General features: G+C 47.1%; 1 protein-coding gene across 1 annotated transcript in view; it reads left to right on the plus strand.

Annotated features, from left to right (window-relative positions):
* Nucleotides 1–17,940: 17,940 nt before the first annotated feature.
* CALN1 (calneuron 1) overlaps nt 17,941–22,619 on the plus strand; it is a 425,598-nt gene continuing 420,919 nt past the window's right edge. The window contains exon 1 of the mRNA XM_068524832.1: nt 17,941–18,063. Within this exon, the coding sequence (XP_068380933.1) occupies nt 17,941–18,063 (123 nt within the window). The remainder of the gene's footprint in view (nt 18,064–22,619) is intronic.

Consider the following 22,619-nt stretch of genomic DNA (forward strand, 5'->3'; position numbering starts at 1 on the left):
CAGAGATACTCGGGATATTTGGGTCTCCCCTCTGTGACTCTCTCCCTTCTGGTACGTCCCTGATGCTGTTGATTCCCTGAACTCTGTGTTCTGATTCCTTAACAGTAAGATTTCAGTTTCTAGCCTCACAGGGCACTGACAGGGGGCTACCTTCAGGTGAAAACCATAAAAATGGGAAATCACTTTCCCTCCTCCAAATATCAACTCCCTATCAGTTTCTTCCTATTTGTGGTCACGCTCAGTGACTTTTGAGCATTGTCTTTTAGATACTCCCCAGAATTTGTGATTGTTATTTGTCGGAGAGTTAGTCTTCTATGAGCTGCTCTGCAATTATTATAAGTAGAACTCCCAAATTTATCAAGCAGATAGATAGATGGATAGATAAGATCATTTCAGATAGTGATAAATGCTATGATGGAAAAAAATAGGACAGAGAGTGTCTGGAGTGTATGTGGAGGGGGCACTTCACCTGAGTGATTGGGAAGAACCTCTCTTAGGAGGTGACATTGAGCAGAGACCTGAATGATAAGGAGAAGCCAGATGTTCATGGATCTGGCATGAGCCCTCCAGAGGGAGCATGAGGTATACAAATACCCAGGCAAGAATGAGCTGGGTGCGTAGGAGGGCCAGGGATTAGGTAATGGGAACAAGAGAGCAGGTGGTCAGAGGCTAGATCACACAGGGCCTCGTAGCCCACGGTAGGGCATTGGCATTTTATTCTGCATATGATTGGAAATTTAAACAAGACATGATGTGATCTATTTCGTGCTTTCCAAAGATCGCTCTGGCTCTTCGGAGAACAGGCAGGAGTGGAAGCAAGCTGCCGTGGTCATCTAGATGGGAAGGATGGGGGCTTGGGCGATGGGCCCAGTAGTGGGGAGTCTGGATGAGCCCCGGACACCAGGGGTCAGTGCTGACCATAGCTAGCCACTGTCCCCAGAGCAAAGACCTAAATGAGGTTGTCAGAAGTGGTTCCTAAGAGACCACTCCTGGAGTGATCAGTTCAGCCCAGTGGTCATAGCAGAACAGCCCTGCCTAGCCCTGTCTGGCTTTCTGGGAAATTTGGGCTCACAGTTTTTCAGGCACAGAACTAGTAGTCATGAGGTGGGACAAGAGTCTCATCGAACTGGGCCGGGCCAGGCTCGTACCCCCTTCCGGTCCCTTTGCCCAGGTGAGGCTCTTCCATGCAGTCTGAGGGTAAGTGAACTCAAGTCTGGACCTCATATTCTGCCATATAACATTCCATTTCTAGAAGTCAACGGCAGAAAGTCCCTCCTGGTTTCCTGGCCTAAGCGGGGGCACTGGCACAGCCCAACAGAGAAGTCCCTGCGTCCCACGCAGCCAGGGTGACCCCAAGACCCATTGATGAGGCCCCCGCAACCGTGACTAATGGACACGAAGAGCTAATGGACTCCCCTCCATTCTCAAAGCCTCTGCCAACACTGCCACCAGGAATAACAGGCGTTTAGAAACTAATTATACATCTGGACAAATCTGTTTCAGTCTACTGGGTTGAACATAATCATATTAAAATATAATGAATACATTCAAACACACAGTGGAACCAGCGCCGGCAGGGGAGGCTGGCGTTTAAGAGAGTGGCGCTGGCGGGGCCCAGGCCTGCAGCGTGTGGGAGCGGAGCCCCCCGCAGGCTGGTAACTGGTTTCCTTGTCACTTTTAGTTTAGGTCCTAATCTACTGCCTCCTGCCCTGACGCGGGCTTGTCCACACAAACTGGTGGCGGTTCTGGCCCTGACTTTGTTGTCTGGCGTTTGATCTTTGTCTCGTTTGGGTTGGAGAGGTGGAGTCGGGGTTGCAGGATGTTTGGGGTGATGTGGTGACCACAGCCCTCAACCCTCTGGGCAGCCAAAGTCCCTGGGAATGGGGGTGGAGGGCACCAAACGACACTGGTGCTGCCCAAATCCCGGCCTCCAGATCCAGCCTGGACACCCTCAACCGTACTCATGGAGCATGTGTCCTGCACTCCAGCTTGGACGAAGCCTCAGGCCTCTCCTGGGAATCCCTGAGAGCCTGAGCCCCCTCTGGCAGCCGACCCGGCACCTGAAGCAGGTTTTGGCCGCGACACCCTGGACCAAGGCCTTGGCCTCAGCTCCCTGCGGCTTCTTGCTGCTGCCCTGTGCCGCCTGTACCAGCCGAGCCCAGCCCAGCACAGTCCTCAGCTGGGTGTGGTGTTCCAGGTGACTGGAAAGTGTCAAGGGTGGGGTGAAGGGGCCCCTGTAGGCATCGGTAGCCCGCTTCTGGAAGAGCAGCACCGCAGCATGGAAGCAAATTGGGTCTAGGGCTGCGGCTGTCTGTCTCTTTTGGTGCTGCCTCTGGGTGGAGGGTCCTGGACCCCGGGGAATACATCAGAGGCAGGCACTGGGGTGACCACTGCCGAAGGAAGCCACAGGTGAGAGCTTGATTGTACCTCCCAACCGGGAGGCTAGTGGCCCAGTTGGTGCCTTGCAGCCACACATTATCTCCGAGGCCTCTTCCCACTGCCTGGGGTCCCAGCATCTTAGTCACTGCTCTGGCTTCCAGAACTGTCCCAGGAGGTTCTTCTAAAATGAGATGGTGAACTGGGGGCCCCTGGGCAAGAGTCAGCCCACAAAGAGGTTTGCCATTGTTGTTGTTTGGTTTTGCGTTGTTGTGTTTTTTAATTTTGTTGTTGTTTTCTCACAAAGTGTTTTAAAGCTTTGAAGTAGGTGCCAGCACTTAAAAAATCAGTCGATTTATTGTTTCAACCGTCTGCATTTCTAGCTTCTCTGTAAACATTACATCTGGCCATGCCGTGCCAGACTCCCTCACAGCAAGTCAGTAGGTGATGATCTGTGGCTACTCCTTTGGACAAGGTGAGCCATTCCACAGTGGTCACCCGCTTGCTTGACACTTGGCTGCTTTGCCTCTTTACATTACTGCCCAATCCCTGCAGGCATTGGAGTCGCCACCCCCTGTCTTATAATAAGAAGGAAATAATACTGATGCATCAGCAGTGGATCACACACTAGTATGAATTAGATTCTAGTGCCCCAGCAAAGAGAAGGGTGCTAACTTTGTATAAGTCAGCTTGGGCTGCATAACAAAGTACCATTGCTGGGGTGCTTGAACAACAGACATTTATCTTTTTCATAGTTCTGGAGGCTGAAAGTCTGAGATCAGGGTGCCAGCATGGTCAGGTTCTGGTGAGGGCTCTCATCCTGACTTGCGTATGTCCACCTTCTCACTGTGTCCTCGCATGGCAGAAAGAGAGAGACAGAGGGAGAGAAAGAGAGAGATCACTTCCTCTTCTTTTAAAGCCACAGTCCTATCGGATTAGGCCCTTACACTTTTGACCTCATTTAACCTTCATTACTTTGTTAAAGGCCCTGTCTCATATGCAGTCATGTTGAGGGTTAGGGCTGCAGCGTATGACATTGCAGGGGACACAGTTCAGTCTATAGCATACTTGGAATTCAGGATATACATTTGGAGGCAAGAGTCACGGGAAAGGGAAATTAAATGACTAATGGAGTCTCAGGCCATCCAGGCATGTCACAAAAATGGAAAGAAATGCTTGTGAAAGACTCAGCAGCTGAGAAGGCTGGGGGCAGACAGCATATGTCCCCTGGGCCGCATGTTGGCCGTTTACATTGGACATTTCCAAACTCTGCTATTGTGTCACATCTCTGGAAAGTTCTGTGCTCCCATATGGGGGTGAAGGTGAGAGCAGTGGGGGGTTCTGGGAGGGTGGTGTGAGCGTCTTTCTACCACCCAACGCAAGAGCCCTTGGGCTTGCACCACAGCCCTCTGGCCTGTGAGAGAAGCTGTGTAACCTTTGGAAGTGGATTGATCTCTCTGAGTTTTAGTCTCCCCAGCTGTGAACTGGGGTGGGGTGGGGTGACTGGACTGGTCCCTTTCCCTGGTTGCGTGTTGGATTTTAGCACATAATTTTAAGCCCTTGTTAAGGACCCAGCCCTGGGTGGACACACAAAATGACTGATCCTGCCCCAATCCCAACACGAGCTGTCCGGGGCCTCCTGTTGAACTCCCTGATCTCAGATCCTTCCACAGTCTGACTCCAGCCTGTGAATCAGCCTCCTACCCCACTGCTCCCCGCCTGGAGAGGGCGATGAGAAGATATATTAGCGGATAATTAAGTTATTACCTGCCAAAGCTTCATTGCTCTCAGGAGTATTTTAATTTTAGCAGGGGACTCTTAAAAGCAGAAAGCCTTAGAGACAGCAGAGACGTCCTGGAAGCAGAAGGAAGGGGGAGCGTGTGTGTGCTCGCGCGCGTGTGTGTGCGTGTGTGTGTGTGCGTGTGTGTGTTTAGAGGAATCTGCCTCTGTAACCTCTGCCGGGATGCCCAGCAGTGAAAAAGCCGATACTGACACCTGCCCGTGCACGAGGCGGCCCCCACGTCTGAAGGTGAGACCGCTCGGCTCTAGGTGGGGTCCGCGTGCCAGCCTGCATGGCCCTCAGGGAACATTCTCAGGAAGCTGGCAGGAGCGGGACCGGCCGTGGCCAGGAGGCGGGTGGATGACTATGGTCCTACAGGGAAAGCCAGGCCTGGGCTGTAGCCTCCATGATCTGGAAGCTTCTTTTTGTGGGGTGGGGAGAGGTATCCTCCAGGGAGAGCTGGGGCCACTGGGGTTTCCTCTCTCCTGTGGTTGACTGGTTCTGGAAACCTTTCTTGGGGCTGGGGACAAAGGACTTTGACCAAGGCCTGGGGTTTCATTTGGAATGTGAGGTATTTTTGATGTTCCAGTCTGATTTTACTGAAGCAGGTTCAGTGGAGCAGGGTGGGGGGACAGGGGCTGGGGGTCGCCTCATCCGGTGTCTGGCCCTGGGGGAGGGGCGCTGGAACCAAAGGGCGTGGCCGGCTCAGCTACGCTGCCGATGACAGCTGGGGCCCAGCTGCGCCAGGTGGGGTCCAGGAGGCAGGCAGCACTCTGAGCCCGTAGCTGGGACTCATCCGAGTACCTTTCATTATCCGCAGACCATGAAGCTTCACTGCAGCCCGATTCCAGCTGGGAGCCTGGGTACCCTGGGGGCAGTGCCTCATCCTAGTGAGGGGAGCAGGGTGGAGGAGACGGGGGACCAGGGCCCACACCAGAGGTCATGACAGAATGCTGAGCACCTGCACGCAAAGATAGCACCCCCGAAGTTCTTGGCGTGCTTGAGAGGCGGTGTGTGCTGTGTTTGCCAACAACACGTGTAGGAAGTGACAACATTTGTACAGAACACTGGGTAAAGAGAGAAGCTGGGAATTCCCTGGTGGTCCAGTGGTTAGGGCTCGGTGCTTTCACTGCAGGGCCCCGTGTCCAGTCCCTGGTTGGGGAACTAAGATCCCGCAAGCCACACGAGGTACGGCCAGAAAAAAAGAAAAAAAAAGAGAGAAGCTGCTGGTGGCCAGAAGGACCCTGCCAGGATGCTCTGGTGGCCCCCCGAGGGCTGGGAGGGGGAGCTCAGGGGAGGAGTGGTGTTTGGGAGCACAGCTTGCCCTTCTGCCACTCACCACCTCTAGACCTCAGTTTCTTCATCTCTGAAATGGGGACAGTATTAATCTTAGCACCTGCCTCATTGGGTTATCGTGCAGGCTAAATGAATAAATTCATGAAAAGATCCTCGAAGTATGCCTGGCATGGAGCAAGCACTCAACTTGTGTGACTGTTACTAGATGTTTTGTCCAGTTTAAGATGCCAGTGATTGTAAAAGGCACCTTGATTTCAGAGCTATTAAACCATGAAATAATCAGTCTTGGAACTGATGACAGATGGTGTCAGTTGGTGTTGATGATGAGGGGGTCAGGACAAAGGGGGCCTGCCTAAAGGGAAGCCTGAGCCTGGGTCTGTGCCCACAAGCCAAGCAGGGCTCCATCTGACTCCGAGGCCCTTCAGGTCCCATGTCCTTGGGTCAGAGGATGGATGCGGTGCCAAGTCATCGAGGGCCTGGGTGAGATTAAGGTAGGGGGGCAGCATGGGGTCCCAGCCGAGTGACCCGGCCCGAGGGGCTGGGGCTGGTGGAATCACTGAACACCAAGTCCCGCTGGGTCTGCTGGCCTGGGAGAAGGGGACGTTCTGCCTGTTGCGCTTGGACCTTGGGTAGGAGTGAGAGCCTCCCAGGGCCTTTGAAGAGGGAGTAGATGTCCCCCCGCTTTTGTGCCGTTCCACGCGAGACCCTCTGGTTATGTTAATATCCTCGTACTAGGAAGTAAGACGAACAACATACTTCTCTTAATTGTTTTACCATTATTAGTAACAACTTACTGGCCATTTACCTTATAACCAGTTAGGACCCTTCACTGTGTAGAGATCCCACCTTTGAGAACAATTGCTATGACAAGGCCAGCGACGGAAGGAGCGTCTATGATTGTGCAAATTAGAGCCATCGTCATAGGTTAGTGTGAGAGGGATAACTGTGAGCCGGGGTGGGTTGTTTAAAATGCATCACAGCACAGCCTATAGCTGGTTGACTTGATAACATCTGACATTCATTCAACAAACATTTACTAGGTGTCTACTGATGCCGAGCTCTGAGCATACCTGTAGGGACAGGCCTAGCAGTGATCATAGCAAGGATGGCAGAAACCCTCTGATGCCATCTTACTCAGCCCAGGAAAGCTATGAGGAGACCCCTGCCTTGTGCCCTGGTTTCTAACCTGGCTTCCCCACCTCCGTAACTGCTCACGTTAGCAAATGCTGTCAAGTGTCAGCCCCACTTGAATGCCAAACTGCCCTTATGTGTCCAGAGCGTGTTTCGTTGCCCTTAATACACAAGATCCAGAATCTCCAAGCTCTGTTTCCAACCGTTTAAAAAAACTTCTTACTATGGAAATTTTCAAATACACACAAAAGTAAGAGAGATGCGTGTAATGAAACTAATGTATCCAAACACATACTTCAGTAACTACTGATGTTCTCTCAGACTTGTTTTACTTTTCTTCTTCTAACATGTAAGTTCGCATGTAAATACTTCATTATGTATCTCTAACAGATAAAGATGCCTTTTATTTACTACGACTAAAATACTAGTGTCACTTCCAACAGAATTAACAATAATTCTTCAATATCATCTCCGTGTTCTATTTTCCCTGTTGCCTCAACTATGTAGTTTATTCATAGGGTCCGCACGTCACAGTTGGTTGATAGTTCTCTCAAGTATTTTTTAATCCATAATAGTTGCCCTCCTTTTCTTTCTATACCACTAGTTTGTTGTTAGAAATGGTATAATTTCCCTGTAAATTTCCCACATTCTGGTTTTGGCTTCCTCTATTCTCACGTGTTGTTTAACATATTTCTCTATGCTCTTGTGACCTTATATTTATAACTGAGGGTTTGATTAGCTTCATATTCTAGTCTTTATATAAAGAACTCTTTTAAGTCATGCCATGTGCTTCCTCTTGCCTCACATCAGAAGGCACTTTGTGTCTGGTTGTCCCACTTTGTTGATGCTAATTAAGGTTGTGGTTCTGTCAGCCTGATTTATCCATCATCACGTTCGCTATCAATCTTACACCTAAGGATTTTAGTAGCCATTGATGATCATTACCTAGAACTGTTATTTCATTTGAGGTGGTAAAATGGTATGTTCTCATTCTATCATTCCATCTTAATTTATTAGTCATTATTCCTCGCTAAAGAAGAACTTTGTCTCATCAAATGTTCGGTTACCTTATAATACAGTCTGTGCAGAAAAGGCAGACTAATTGCTCGATTCTTTCATTTGTCATTTTTAAAAATAATAATTAGTTGTTGCCTTAGCAGTTAACATTCATATCAATCTTCAGATTAACCAATTTCCCCATATCTGGCCGTTGGACATTTCTTCAAATTTGTTCCTCTGTCACTTGACATCACTGGGAGCTTACTTGCATTCCGGCCTGATAAGAAGTCGCAGGCTGACTTTTACATTTCCTGCCTTGGAGCTGATTACTTACAGCTAGAAATGGTGTTTAGAGATCACAGTTTGAAAGCTAGTGATGCTCATTGCTACTGAGTTTATTACTTTGAAGCCTTCACAGAGGCAAAACTGGGACACACATTATCTTGAAAGAGAAAAATTAATCCTGAATTCATACTAATATTCTTATTCAAATTAGATTTCAGGGTTTTTATTTCACTTTATTTATTATTATTATTTTTAAAATATTTATTTATTTATTTAGCTGCACCGGGTCTTAGTTGCAGCACGCGGGATCTTCCTGCGGCTTGTGGGATCTTCCTGCGGCTTGTGGGATCTTTTGTTGCGGCATGCGAACTCTTAGTTGCGGCATGTGGGATCTTTTTCCCTGACCAGGGATCGAACCTGGGCCCCCTGCATTGGGAGCACAGAATCTTAGCCACTGGACCACCAGGGAAGTCCCTATTTCACTTTAAAATTTTATATTTATGTTTCTTTTCTCTAAAACAGAAAATCTTGATGCCTAAGGACATTAACTTATATATACTTTCTCTGGGTTTTGTTTGTTTCTTTGTTTTGTCCTTAGGATCTGTATCACTTGGAATTTAGAGTCAAAATATTATGTGTTAAAGTAATTTGAAAAAATTCTTCCCTCCGTAGTTAAGCCATTAACCTGAAATACAGCTGCGTTTGCATGTTTTAGTTTATTTCCTGTTTTTAGGAATTGCTTTACTTCTCCTTTTGATATAATTTAAAAATATGTAAAAATTCTAATTTATTTATTTATTTTTGCCATTGTAAATAGGTTCTGCTCAACATATTGTTTCTTCTGACTCTGTATTGTATCTATATATGAAGTCTAATAAGTTCTGTGTGTTAATTTTACACCCCCCAAGTTTACTAAATTCTCTTATTATTTGTAATTGGTTTTAATTTTTCTTAAAAAATTTTTTTCTTCCGGTTTTATTGAAGTATAATTGACATACTGCACTATGTAAACTGCACAGCATAATGATCTGACTTACATACATCATGAAATGATCATCACAAGTTTAGTGAACATCCAACATCTCATATAGACACAAAATTAAAGAAATAGAACATTTTCCCCTGTGAGGAGAACTCTTAGGATTTACTCTCTTAATAAGTTTCATTTGTAACATACAGCAGTGTTCATTATAGTTATCACATTGTACATTATGTCCCTAGTACTTATTTATCTTACAACTGGAATTTGTACCTTTTGACTGCCTTCATCTAATTCCCACTCCCCCGCAATCCCTGCCTCTGGTAACCAAAAATCTGATCTCTCTTTCTATGAGTTTGTTTGTTTTCGTTTTTGAAGTATAGTTGATCTACAACAGTATTTTAGTTTTGTTACACAAGATAGTGATTCGATATTTCTATACATTTTAAAATGATCACCATGATAACTCTAGGTGTCATCTGTCACCATATAAAGATATTACATAGTTATTGACTATATTCCCCACAATGTCCATTTAATGTGTGTAACTCATTTATTTTGCAACTGGAAGTTTATACCCCTTAATATCCCTCACCTACTTCTTTCCTTCCCTCACTCCTCTCCCCTCAGGCAACTACCTGTTTGTTCTCTGTATCTATGATTGTTTCTGTTTTGTTATGTTTATTCATTTGTTTTGTTTTTTTTAGATTCCACTTATAAGTGAAATCATACACTTGTCTTTGTCTGACTTATTTCACTTAGCATAATACCCTCTAGGTCCATCCATGTTACCACAAATGGCAAGATTTCATTCTTTTTTATGGCTGAGTAATAATCCATTGTATATATACACCACCTCTTCTTTATCCATTCACCTACTGATGGGCATTTAGGTTGCTTCCATATCTTGGCTATTGTAAAAAATGCTGCAGTGAATACAGAGGTGCATATATCTTTTTGCATTAGTGTTTTTGGTTTCTTTGCATAAATACCCTGGAGCAGAATTGCTGGATCATATGGTAGTTCTATTTTTTATTTTTTGAGGAATCTCCGTACTGTTCTCCATAGTGGCTGTACCGATTTACATTCCCACCAACAGTGCACGAGGGTTCCCACATCCTCACCAGCAACTGTTATTTGTTGTCTTTTTGATAATAGCCAATAGGTGTGAGGTGGTAGCTCACTGTGGTTTTGATTTGCCTTTCTCTGATGATCAGTGATGTTGAGCATCTTTTCATGTGCCTGTTGCCCATCTGTATGTCTTCTTTGGAAACATGTCATTCAGATCTTTTGCCCATTTTAAAACTGGGTTGTTTGTGTGTGTGTGGTTTTTTGTGATGTTGAGTTGTATGAGTTCTTTGTATATTTTGGATATTAATCCCTTATCAGATATATCATTTGCAAATATCATTCTCCCATTCAGTAGGTGGCCTATTCATTGTGTTGATAGTTTCCTTCAGTGCGCAAAAGCTTTTTATTTTTTTATTTTTTAAATTTTTAAATTTATTTTTTATTGTTTTTCTTTCTTTGGCCATGCCGCACGGCTTGTGGGGTCTTAGTTCCCCAACCAGGGCTTGAACCCGGGCCCTCGGCAGTGAAAGCGTGGAGTCCTAACCACTGGACCACCAGGGAATTCCCCTGCAAAAGCTTTTTAATTTGAAGTGGTCCCATTTGTTTATTTTTGCTTTTGTTTCCCTGCCTGAAGAGACACATCCAAAAAAAAAATTAGTAAGACCAATGTTAATGGGCTTACTGCCTATGTTTTCTTCTAGGAGTTTCATGGTTTCAGGTCATACATTTAAGTCTTTAATCCATTTTGAATTTATTTTTGTGCCTGGTGTGAAAGAGTAGTCCAATTTGATTCATTTGCATGTAGATGTCCAGTTTTCCCAGCACCATTTTTTGAAGAGGGCTTCTTTTCCCCATTGTATATTCTTGCCTCCTTTTTGTAGATTAATTGCCCATATAAATGTGGGTTCATTTCTGGGATCTCTATTCTGTTCCTTTGATCTATGTGTTTATTCTGGTGCCAGTACATTATTTGTAATAGACTTTTCATGAATTCTTTTGGGTTTTCCAGATAGATGATCATATCTTCAGGGAGGGATTCGTTTTATTTTGTTTCTTCCTTTGCAATCTTATGTCTCTAATTGCTTGTCTAATCATGTTGGTTAATGCCTACGATGACAGAGTTTCTAGTAGAGAAGGCAGTGAACAGTGCAGTGAATGGTTGTGGTGACAGTGACTTTTTCCTGATTTTAGCAATTAAGTCTCTGGTGTTTCTTCAAAAGTAAGAGACTGGATGCTGCCTTTTTTTTTTTTTTTTTTTTTTTTGGCTGCGTTGGGTCTTCGTTGCTACGCGCGGGCTTTCTCTAGTTGCAGAGGGTGGGGCTGCTCTTTGTTGCGGTGTGCGGGCTTCTCATTGAGGTGGCTTCTCTTGTTGCAGAGCACAGGCTCTAGGCACTCGGGCTTCAGTAGTTGTGGCACGCGGGCTCAGTAGTTGTGGCTCACGGGCTCTAGAGTGCAGGTTCAGTAGTTGTGGCGCACGGGCTTAGTTGCTCCGCGGCATGTGGGATCTTCCTGGACCAGGGCTCGAACCTGTGTCCCCTGCATTGGCAGGCGGATTCTTAACCACTGCGTCACCAGGGAAGTCCCATGGATGCTGCCTTTTGAACTGATGTGGATGTGTGTGTTTATGTTAAGGAAATATCCATTGTTTCCTATTTTGTTGTGGTTTTCAACTTTAATTGCTCTGATCTATTTACAGTTCTTGGTTTTCATTTTAAGGAACTAGGGTTTAGGATGTTTTGCTCATGTGAGTCTAAGCCAGTACGTGAAGTGACATTAGGGCTCCTGAGATGTAGCACTCACAGAATTGTGTTGCAGGTGCTTTTGAGGGACTAGTTCTAGTTTTCCGACTTGGGTTTAGAATCTTGGCTTTACCCGGGTATACATTTTATTTTCATGATATCAAGCTGGTTTTGGACAAAACAGGGAGAAAATGACATTTCATTTTTATGTCACATTGAAGGGAGCAGTTAACACGTGCTTTTGCATTTTTCAAGAACTCAATGAACATTTCCTATGTGCTAGACCAGCAGGTTATTTTTAATCTTTTATTTGTGTTTTGAATACTCCTTAGTATTAAAATACTTAAGAGGCTGGTGAACAGTTACCTCCCATGATGACAGTGTCTCAGAGTCAGTAAACACCAGCACAGTGGTCAGACCTTTTTGCTCATCATCACTTTGAGCATGTCTCCTCTATAGAAGGAGCTCCAGTGCTCACATGTTCCAGTGAAGGCAGGACTTAGCTTGGGGGCTGGCTGGACCTCACTACACTATGCCTCTGCCTTCTTGCTCTCAGCAAGTTCCTCGCTAAATCCCACGTGGCATGACCGACTCCACTCAGCACTTCGTCCAGAAGGTAACTTCAAACAGAATTATATTAACGGAAACCCTTGGGCACTGTTGGTGAGAATGTAAATTGGTACAACTATGGAAAACAGTATGGAGGTTTCTCAAAAAATTAAAATAGAACTACTATAAGATCCAGCAATCTCACTTCTGGGTACATAGCCAAAGGAAATAAATCGTTACCTTAAAGAGATAGCTTCACTCTCGTGTTCATTGCAGCATTATACACAGTAACCAAGATATGGAAACAACCTGTGTCCATCAACAGATGAGTAGATAAAGAAGATACGGTGTATACGTACAATGGAATATTAATTGGCCATAAAAAAGCAGGAAATCCTGTTATTTGCAACAACATGGATGAACGTGGAAGACATTATGCTAAGTGAAATAAGACAGATCCAGAATAACAAATACTGCATGATCTCACTTACATATGGAATCTAAACAAAAAAATGTTGAACTCATGGTAACAGAGTAGAATGGTAGTTAGCAGGGGCTGAGGGGTGGGGGCAAAGGGAAGATGTTGACCACAGGGCAGAAACTTTCAGTTATAAGATAAATAACTTCTGGAGACCTAATGTACAGCATTAGGTAATAATTATGTATTAGCATTAGGTAATAATAATTAGGTAATAATAATCAGCATTAGGTAATAATGTATACTTGAAAGATGCTAAAAAAACCCAATAACAAGTTTTTAAAAAGTGATGAACAAAAAAGCAGGATTATATTCAGTTGTAACAAAAATAAATTTTATTTGTGGATCAAATCTGATGACATGTGTGGAGGGTTTTGAGAGAAAAAACTCACATGCAAAACCCTTGTCAAGCATTACAGAGGATACAATTATAATTATAACATGGCTGTCAAGAGCCGTCAAATATTTCAGGGGACACAAGACACAAAAACCTCTAACCTGATGCCCAGTGTGATCAGAATGGACAGGGCGTTTCCTGGTGAACGTTTGAACTAGGTCTTAGAGTATCAGCTTGGGAAGCACTGTTTCTTAGGTTTTCCAGAAACTAAATAGAACCATCTACCCCATATTTATGAATTATTCATGCCAATAAACAATGCAGACTCATACACTCTGTTCATAAACATTAGATTTTCATCCATCCCCTGCTCCCACAGTGACTGTAATTTTAGATACGCCAAAAGGGACCAAAATCTGTGAAGGACTGAGTTTGCCTGTGACCCATGCACCCAACTGGATGCTCAGAGCCGCAGATGCTGGAATGTCGAGGTTGACCAGTTCTCCCAGACGGTATCCATATGCCCCCCCCCCTTCCTCAGAGGCAGGCATGGGATCCATTTAAGAACATATTTGGTGACACGGAAGAGGAGAATCAAAACCTCCCCCTCCCAAAATACCCTCAGGGACAAACTGACTCTTTTTTTATTTTTATTTATTTATTTATTTATTTATTTATTTATTTATTTTTAAACATCTTTATTGGAGTATAATCGCTTTACGATGGTGTGACAAACTGACTCTTCAAACTGAAAGAGCAGGAGCAGCCTCCTTTGGTCTGTGTATTTGTGTCTGTGTCTGCAGCTTGATTCTGACCTCTGTGGGGCTGTATCTATGGTGGATTCACTTCTGCCCCTCCCCGCATTTCACTCTGGGGTCAGCCCAGCACCATCTGAGCAGGGCGAGTGCTCAGCCACTGCCTGTTAGGTGCAAAAGGCAGGAATGAATAACAATAGCTAGGGGCTTCCCTGGTGGCGCAGTGGTTAAGAATCTGCCTGCCAATGCAAGGGGCACAGGTTCGATCTCTGGTCTGGGAAGATCCCACATGCTGTGGAGCAGCTAAGCCCCTGCGCCACAACTACTGAGCCTGCACTCTAGAGCCCGCGAGCCACAACTACTGAGCCCGCGAGCCACAACTACTGAGCCCGCGTGCCACAAGTACTGAAGCCCGAGTGCCTAGAGCCCGTGCTCTGCAACAAGAGAAGCCACTGCAATGAGAAGCCAGCGCACCGCAACGAAGAGTAGCCTCCCCTCACCGCAACTAGAGAAAGCCCGCCCGTAGCAACAAAGACCCAATGCAGCCAAAAATAAATAAATTAAATAAATAAATTTATGAATAACGATAGCTAGTGCATGTGGTACTTACTCTGTGCCAAACACTTTATATTACACCTACAAAGTAGGTGCTATTATTATCAGGCCCATTTTGCAGGTGAGGGAACTGAAGCACAGAGCGTTTAGATCACACAGCCCATAAATGTTAGAACCACTTTGCACTGCATGGTCTGATTCAATTAGCCACGTTCTTAACCACGTCCGTCACTACCCCAATCTGCATATTATGGGTTGGTAAAAGTGATAGGGCCAATGGAGTACCTTGAGGGCAGAACCAAGGTAGCATCACATTTTGGGTAGCCCAGAGTGACTCACACTGGTTGGCCGGTGCTCAGGGAACATTTTAGGTGCTAAAGGAAGTGGGTGGGTCATTTGCTGAAATGAAAAGCTGAAGAGAACACACATATGGGTCCAGGAATTAGCCCAAAGCTCTAACTTCAAGACTTGGGCTCAAAAACCAGCTCCTGGCCAATCTTTCAGATGATGACAATAAAGACAACTGCCAGATAGACTCAGAGGAGAAATTCTGGAAATTAATTGCCCTTAGGAATCTCATCAGGAAATGAGGTAACCAGTTAACTTGGGGACAAAGAGTAATTCCTGTAGGTATTTACCGTAGGCCATTGGCGACTTGGGAGGTGCATGTGCCATGGCTCAGTCTTTGAGAAGCTCCTAGCGAAATGGGGAGATGCAGGTCCATCTTCTATCCAGATGCCAACTTAGGGTGGCTCATTAGTTGGCCATGGGCGGTCAGTCCCAGCTTGTGGAAGGCAGCTTGGCTTCCGCCATCGTGTGTCAGGCCAGTCGTGACCTGGAGAGGAGCATTCTGGTGAGATGGCTTCTGGATGGAGGAGCCAACTCCCTTTTTGGCTGAGGAACCAGCCCCTGGCTTTGCGTTTCTCTGGCACATCACGAGTGCCACAGTGAAGGGCACCAGAGGCCAGCTGAACAGCAGGAGCAATTGTTCCTTGTGGGGAGCTGCCACCTCCAGTGCCATGCTCCTGTTGAGCTATGAGCAAGTTCCAGGTAATTAAGGGGATTGGGTTCTGAAGCCACTGTGACCGTCATCTTGCACATCCTTGCTGAGAGCTCCTGGCAGGTCCTATCACCTGCCGTCTTGGCAGCCAGACTAGCACTGCGGGCTGCTCCTGCCCTGGTGTCCACTCTGCCTGGAGGGAACTGACAAGGGAGGGCACTCGGTGTATTTGGAAGTTCGTGTATATAGGGAGCTAATTACTCTCTTTAGAAATCTGCATTTGCCACCAATCACAGCTTTCGCGGTGCTGGGACTGTCATGGCAACTAAAAGCAAATCTGAAAATAAAATGTCACTTTTCTTTTGCATTTCTAGTATAATGACACAGGAAACTTGTTTTTCCTTTTTAACTTAACATGATAACTAGAGACTCAAAGAGTATAGGTGTGTGTGCAGCACGTGTGGGTAAGCGGGCGCTGTAGTGTGTGTGCACATGTGAGTTGTGTGTGTGTGTGTGTGTGAGGGTGTGTATGGGTGCTCATGTTGACAGGGGTGGTGTGTGCAGCTGTGTGGCTGTGGGGTGAGTCCTTCTTGTGTGTGCGTCCGAGGTTAGGGGCTGAATTTGGGGTTGAGATCACACACAGGCTGTGAGTGTTTGAAGACTGGTCTGGAGGGTGTGTGTGACAGTGCTGGGGTTTGTGGTGCGTGTGTGTGTGTGTGAGAGTGTGTTTGCACCTGAAAACAAGTAGCGCTGGGGGAGGTGAGTCTGCAGACAAGTGCTAGTGCTTGGATGTGTTACACTCCCGTTTGGTGAGACAAGGCTTCTGGCTTTGGGAAGCTTTCTCTCTATAGGGTATCCCTGTGGTTCCAACCTTTGGGCGGTTCCAGCCCAATCACAGGAGATAGAAGCCCTCTTTTCGGGGAGGACCCAACTGTGTGCCTCAAACCTCATAGAACCAGAGATCCTACAAATCAGGAGCACCCAGACACCATCTGGCCCAGCCCTGACCTAGATGATGGGGATTTCTGCTCAAGATGGAAGGTGTAAAGCACACAGACAGTTTGTGTGTCTCTCATTCATGCATTCTACTAACTGACGCACGTTAGGCATAGGGCTGAACCTGTCCCGCTGGACCTGGGGTGGGGCTGACACTCAGTGCCTACCACATGTACACATTTACAACCATGGTCACATTTGCACACACCTCTCCAAGCCTTCATGCTTCCTAAGACCGTTTTCTGAGCCTCATCTCCTATGGCTGGCTTCTCCAGGAGTACGCTTCCCAGGCATGGAAATGTACCTCTGGTCAGAATCAAGAGGCTGCAAGGGAGCCCTTTCCCAGGATGCGAGGTGCAGGGGCTGAGCTGTGAGGGATGGAAGATGGGGATGGATGTTGCTGGGAGAGGCCACTGCCCACTGCCATGTGCAGACCTTCCCGCGGGCCAGCTTTCTCAGGCAAGGGCTCGATCCACAGTGTCCAGGGCTTGTTCAGTCCATCACCAGGATTCTTCCAGTTAACCCCTCTGTACTTCACATCTCTGGAGATTTTTTGTTTTATTATTACTTTTTTTTAACTTCAATCTGAAACCAAAGAGAAACCAATATCAAGTAAATGTTAGTTCAATAAGTGTTTTATTGATCACCGCTTATTCTCAGGTCATCCCTGCCTGGGCCCAGGTGACACACATGCATCTGAATGATTCCCTGCCTGGAGCTTTTCTCAGTGCAGTGTTGGGGGGAGAGAGAGATAGAGGCCATGGATGACAGCAGATGTAGGCACAGATGAGGGGTGCCTTAAGCCAGCCAAGTGCCTTAACCTAAGCAGAGTTGTAAAGGACGATAGAGGTTGACCTGATGTCAGGGGTGGGGAGAGAGAGGAAGTCACCACTCGGTGACATCAAGCCCACCCAGAGGCTCCATACACGTGGGAAGCAAGTCTGGACTGGAGTTGGTAAAGGGCCACGTAGTCTGGGATGCTCTTTGCTTTGTCTAAGGAAGTTAGGATGACGTTGCCCTGGAATGGCGAGCAGCGTCACAAGCTTAAGAGCTTTGGCAAGAGTCCTCTCCACTAGATAGATGGCTGTGCGAACTTCTCTGCTCCCCCCCCCCCCCCCCGCCGCCACATACACTTTGTTTCTGTGGCTCTGTTGGTGTCAACGGCAAGGAAACAAATTCTGCTGGCAAGGTGCTGGGCTTTCTTGCAGGTTGCAATCACACTGGCTGTTCTAGCTCCCTCCGCGTAGCTTACACCACAGCAAAGCCCGCAGGAGCGGGAGTGGAAAAGAACCTGTAAATATGAAGGTCGGTTCCAAAGGCACATTATTGGTTTGTTGTGTAATACCCTCTGGTGACATCGAGGCCTTATTAGTAACTAAACATCTGTCACAACCGCAATTATTTTTCTTGTGCCAGGATTGTGTTTCTACGATTGTCCTGTTTAAACGCGGAAGGGAGGGTGTGAGTTATTGAGGCAACTGACTCTGAGTAGATAACCACCAGCACTGTGAAGGCAGTAAGTTTCTGTCAACTCCTTGCAGAATCTCAGCGTCTCTGCTGACGTTCCCTTGGTGTGCTCACAAATCTCTCTGAGAACATCGCCCTGGACCCCCGATGCGGCTGCCTGAGCAACCTGGAGAGGGGAAGCCTGAGAATGAGGAAAAGGGGGGCAGAGGAGCCCCCGGAGGGGGAGAGGAGCCGCTGAGGACCCGGGCCCCCGACTTCCCCACTTGGCAAGTCTTCTCCCCCAAACCCCCGGAGAAACGAGCTTTCTTGAATGTTTGCTCAGGACTTGATTGTGTTCAGCCCGCAGGTAGGGGGTGGTGTGGGAGCTGGAAGCCTTTGTGGGGAGTGTCTGGGGACAGGACACCCGGGAGGGGTCCCAAGGGCATGCACGTCCCAGCTGGGCCAGAGATTTGACGATCTGTCTTGAGCCTGACAGCTATCCATTGATTTTATCTGAGATGCGTGCACCGGCAAGGGGATGGGTTTGAAAGCTGACTCTGTTAGGGACTGATTAGGTTGGAGGGGGTTGTTAGAAAAAAAAAAGCAACAGATGCCATTTATAGTGTCTGTACTCTGTGGTGGCATAGAAGCAGGAGCTCTGCATAGATAATTTCAATTAATCCTCACAATAACCCCATACGGGTGTTATTAACCCCATTTTTTTTTTTTACAGAAGAACAGTAGGACAACCAGTAAGCAACGTCACATAGGCCAGATCAAGCAGGCAAAGGTCAGCCCAGGACTCGTACCCATGTCTCTGAATGCAAAAACTTGTTCCTAACCATTAGACTCCCCTGCCTCTCCCCCGATTATGGGTGAGAAGGTCAGCTCAGGGGTAGGTGTTGTATGTGTTCTAAGTCGCAGGCTTCTGTGGGTTTGATCCTACTCTCTTTCTTTTCCTTGGAGACATTCATGGCTGTAAAAACTCAAGAGGAATTTCAACTCTGGGTGGTTTTGTATAGAAAGCAATTTTGATCTGTGTGAAGCTGACATCGAGGATTTGGTTTGGGTGAGTCCTTTAAACGGGTATGTTCTGCAGTGGTCTCCCCAAGGCTGTTTGGAATGGGATCCCCAGCCCTCTCTGTCACCAGCTCCTGGTGGGGGCCACGAGTGTTTATGGTGGGCACCGTGAGTTCAGGGTTAGGCTTATGGGGGAATAAAGGAAGTGGACATATTTCTGATGACTAGAGCTCCTGATCTTCAGCAATTTCTCTCCAGAGCTGAGGGCTGGACAGCAGGGACCAGCACAGGATGCTGTAAGACTCTGTCCAGAACCTTCTCCAATACAACTCATTGTTTGGGAAATCAAGGTGGGAGCTGATGGGGCCTTTGGCCAAGGGTGTGCTGACCCACAGGGTGAGCCATTCTCATCGACTCTGAGAGAAGGTCTGGAAGAGGGCAACGTGAAGCTGAAATGACATATGCTGAAGGCAGGCTCAGAGGGAGGTTCTGCTCAGGAAAGCTGGTCAGGGGTCAGAGGACGACCTGGCCTGGGCCTCCCCAGCCCGGAGAGGAGCCCCAGCAGGAGGCATGGTCCAGTCCAAGGACGAAATCCCTGTTTGGTTTATTCTCAGGCTGGAATAAGTGATAGCATCCTGGGCACTTGCCCTGGGAGGGAAGGAGGGAAGGACTGGGGCAGAGAAATGGTTCTGCATGTCCTATGGGGTCTGTGGCAAATGACAGATGTGGCTGATGCTACAGAGGATAAGGAGAGTTGCCCACCTTAGTGGATGAGAAGATATCATGCAGCAAACAGAAGAAGAAGTCCAGTGGAGTCAGAAACCCTTTTTTACTCAACATACTCCCACATTAAAAACTATTTCCCTATTTGTTCCTGTGACTTTGGGATTTAGGGTTTTGGGGCCAGAACTGTGACGAGCATGAGTTAGGCAGTTTAGTTTCCCTCATTTCTCGGGGCAGCAGTAGCCCAGGAGGAATGAATCTGCTTCTCCCAAGCCATCAGCTTCTCCGTGGGGGAGGGCATGAACTCCTCTTGGACCCCAGGGCTGAGGGTCTCTAGGGCTCCTGGCTTGTTCTTATGACATTTACAGTCATACCCACACACCAACAGACATAACACTTTTGCTCACTCCTTCCTTGGGGGCAGACACACACATTTCTCAAAGATTTCTTTGTGCAGTGCAGAGAGAGAGACAGCTAAAAGGAGGAGGGGTGAGATGGTGCCAAGGAGTGAAGTTCCATGGTCACAGTCTCTGCACCAGGGCTTGGATGTGGAGGAGAAAGGGAAAACAGCCCACCTGGAACATGTTTTGTGTAACTTTCCATCAGTGAAGTCTCGCAGAGTAGAGAGGGTTGCCTCCCTGTCCTCCGGTTCCTTGGCTGGGAGCCTCCTTCAGATAAAACATGGGTGTTGAGTACGGGGACTAGTTTACAGAGCATCAGGGGCTTCAGTCCTGAAACACCCTGGGTCCAGGTGGTTGTGCCTCGTATGGGCAGGATGGGCAAAATTATAAAGTCAGGAGGAGTCTCCTCCACATGTCCCATCTTCCTGCCCCAGATCATTTTCCCATCTCCTGGTACCAATTTGGTTCCTAGTAACAGAAGTCCAGTAGAAGTCTCCTTAGTGAAAAGAGAAACATCTAACATCATAACACAAGATCCCAGGCGCTGGTGGAGGGTGGGAGAAGGTATGTCAGAAAATCCAAAGCCTCAGGGAAGTGAAAAACCCAAGAAAGCTGTTTCTTTCTGCCTGTCTATGTCTGCCTGGTTTCTCTGTCCACATATAATAAAAATTATCGCTATCAAGTTGCTGCCAATTTGGCAGTCAGCCTCGACTGGGAATTAGTATGGTCCTAATTCCAAAATCCGTGGGGAACAGGCTCATAGCTGCCCACTCCTGATCAAATCCAGTGTCCAGGGGATGAGGGCAGAGAGTATGAACATGGTTGCTTCTGCTATAAATACGTGGATGGAAACGGTGGAGAGACAATGAAAAGTGGGGCAGCTGCTCACCCCAGTTCCTTCAGATATTGGTTTTGTATTCCATTCTTGAAGTTGGTCAGCTACTCCCGAGGTGCAGGTAAGGTGCTTGTTATTCATACTCTTAAGTTGGAGCCTTTCAAAGAAGGTGGTCCCCAGGAGACGCAGAGGAGTGAACTATCACTGGTGGGACAAAAGCAGTGGGGTAGATGAAGTGGGCTGGGGGCACCGCCGTGGCCTGTGGAGAGAGACCTCATGCAGAGGCAGGGACTGGAGAAGTAGGACCCTCTAGCCTCCTCCCAGCCCATTCTCCTGCCTGTCAGTCTGGAAGATTACAGAATTCCCCAGAATGTCTATTCCTATGTCTTTGCCAAGGTGTGGCCAGGCTTTCTCTTGATGGATCTGGAGATGACCTGTAGCTGGGGACCTTCCTTCTCTTCTACTCTGAAGAGTCTTGCAAGGGCCCATAGCAGTGGAACCCTGCTTCTCTCGGGCCCACCAAGGTGCTGACTCCCTGGGCTGGAGGCTTGAAAGGATGCTCTTCCCCTTTTGTCCAGGCTCTGAGACCTGGAACTCTTTTGACCAGGTCTGGAGCTGACTCATGATTGGTCAGTAGGCCCAGGAGACCAACTGGAAGAGAGTCCCCAAGGATAGAGAGATACACAGGTAGCTTCAGCAAACCACAGCTAGTAAACAACCCCACTACCATGGTGCTGCTCCAACCCAGCCCGAGGGAAGCTTTTATAATATGGGGAGAAATGGATGTGCACTATTGATACCTGAGCTAAAAATACCCCATGTTCCAAACAAAGTGTTGTTTAGTATTTTGACATGAAAACGTGTAGACAAAGCAAGGTTTTAGAATGCATGACTCATTAAATTGCTGACTCTGAAAGCAATGGAAATTCAAAGGGAATTTTTCTCTCCCTATTAGTCCCTCCCACCCCTGCTCTGAATAGCTTATAAAGAGAGCTTCTACGTAAACAGGACCCATAAACTCCTCCATGATTTAAGGTCCTGAGCAGTGAGAGGCAGAACGAACTCAAGTTTTATTGCCTGGTTACCGAGTTGGCTTCCCTAGTTAGGTTGGATTCATCAACCAGAGTCCCCCCTGGTCTGCCCATCCTAATTTCTCCTCCTCGTGTCCCGAACAGGTGTCCAGGGAATTCCATGGCCCCACCACAGCCACTGCTCCTCCCTCCCCAAAATGCCCAGCTCTGTTGGACCCCAGCAGCATTCATGTCACCAGCCCTAATGAGGATGTTTCATCACCGAGCATTAGCTCTGGGGGCTACATCCTCAGGGAGAGCACACACCATATGGTTCTGTAGAAGGATGCAGCAGTGGGCATCTCCATCAGCTCACTGGGAGCCTCGGGTTCTTTCTCGGGTTGAATGCAAGGGTTGGGTCTCATCAGTGATGTTCAGTTTTGTTTTGTTTTTTTTTCCTCACAAAACCTTTCCAAAATATGTCTTCTGGGGAATCCCAGTATGTAAGGCAAAAAAAAAAGAGAGGACCCATTCTGGTTGGAGCAAGGTTTGTGTGTGTTTGGGAGGATGGGGAGGTACTTCAGGGCCCCTGAGATGAACAGTGAGACCTTTCACTTGGAGAGACTATTGGTCGACCTTCATAGCATGGTTCCTAGAAAGTTGTGTAAAAATCTCACCTCTGACCTCTCCTTGTTGTCATCACCTGCTTTCTTTCCAATCACTCCCGTGCTCCTTGAATATCTTAGTGCTTGTTCTGTCTCACATCTGCCCAGAGTCCTGATGTCACGTGAGGAAGCTAAAACCGTGTGGATGACAAGGCAACATTTCCACCTCATGTTCCTTCAGATTCAACTCACA

This window comes from Eschrichtius robustus, chromosome 16 (assembly GCF_028021215.1).
Source record: "Eschrichtius robustus isolate mEscRob2 chromosome 16, mEscRob2.pri, whole genome shotgun sequence".
NCBI lineage: Eukaryota > Metazoa > Chordata > Mammalia > Artiodactyla > Eschrichtiidae > Eschrichtius > Eschrichtius robustus.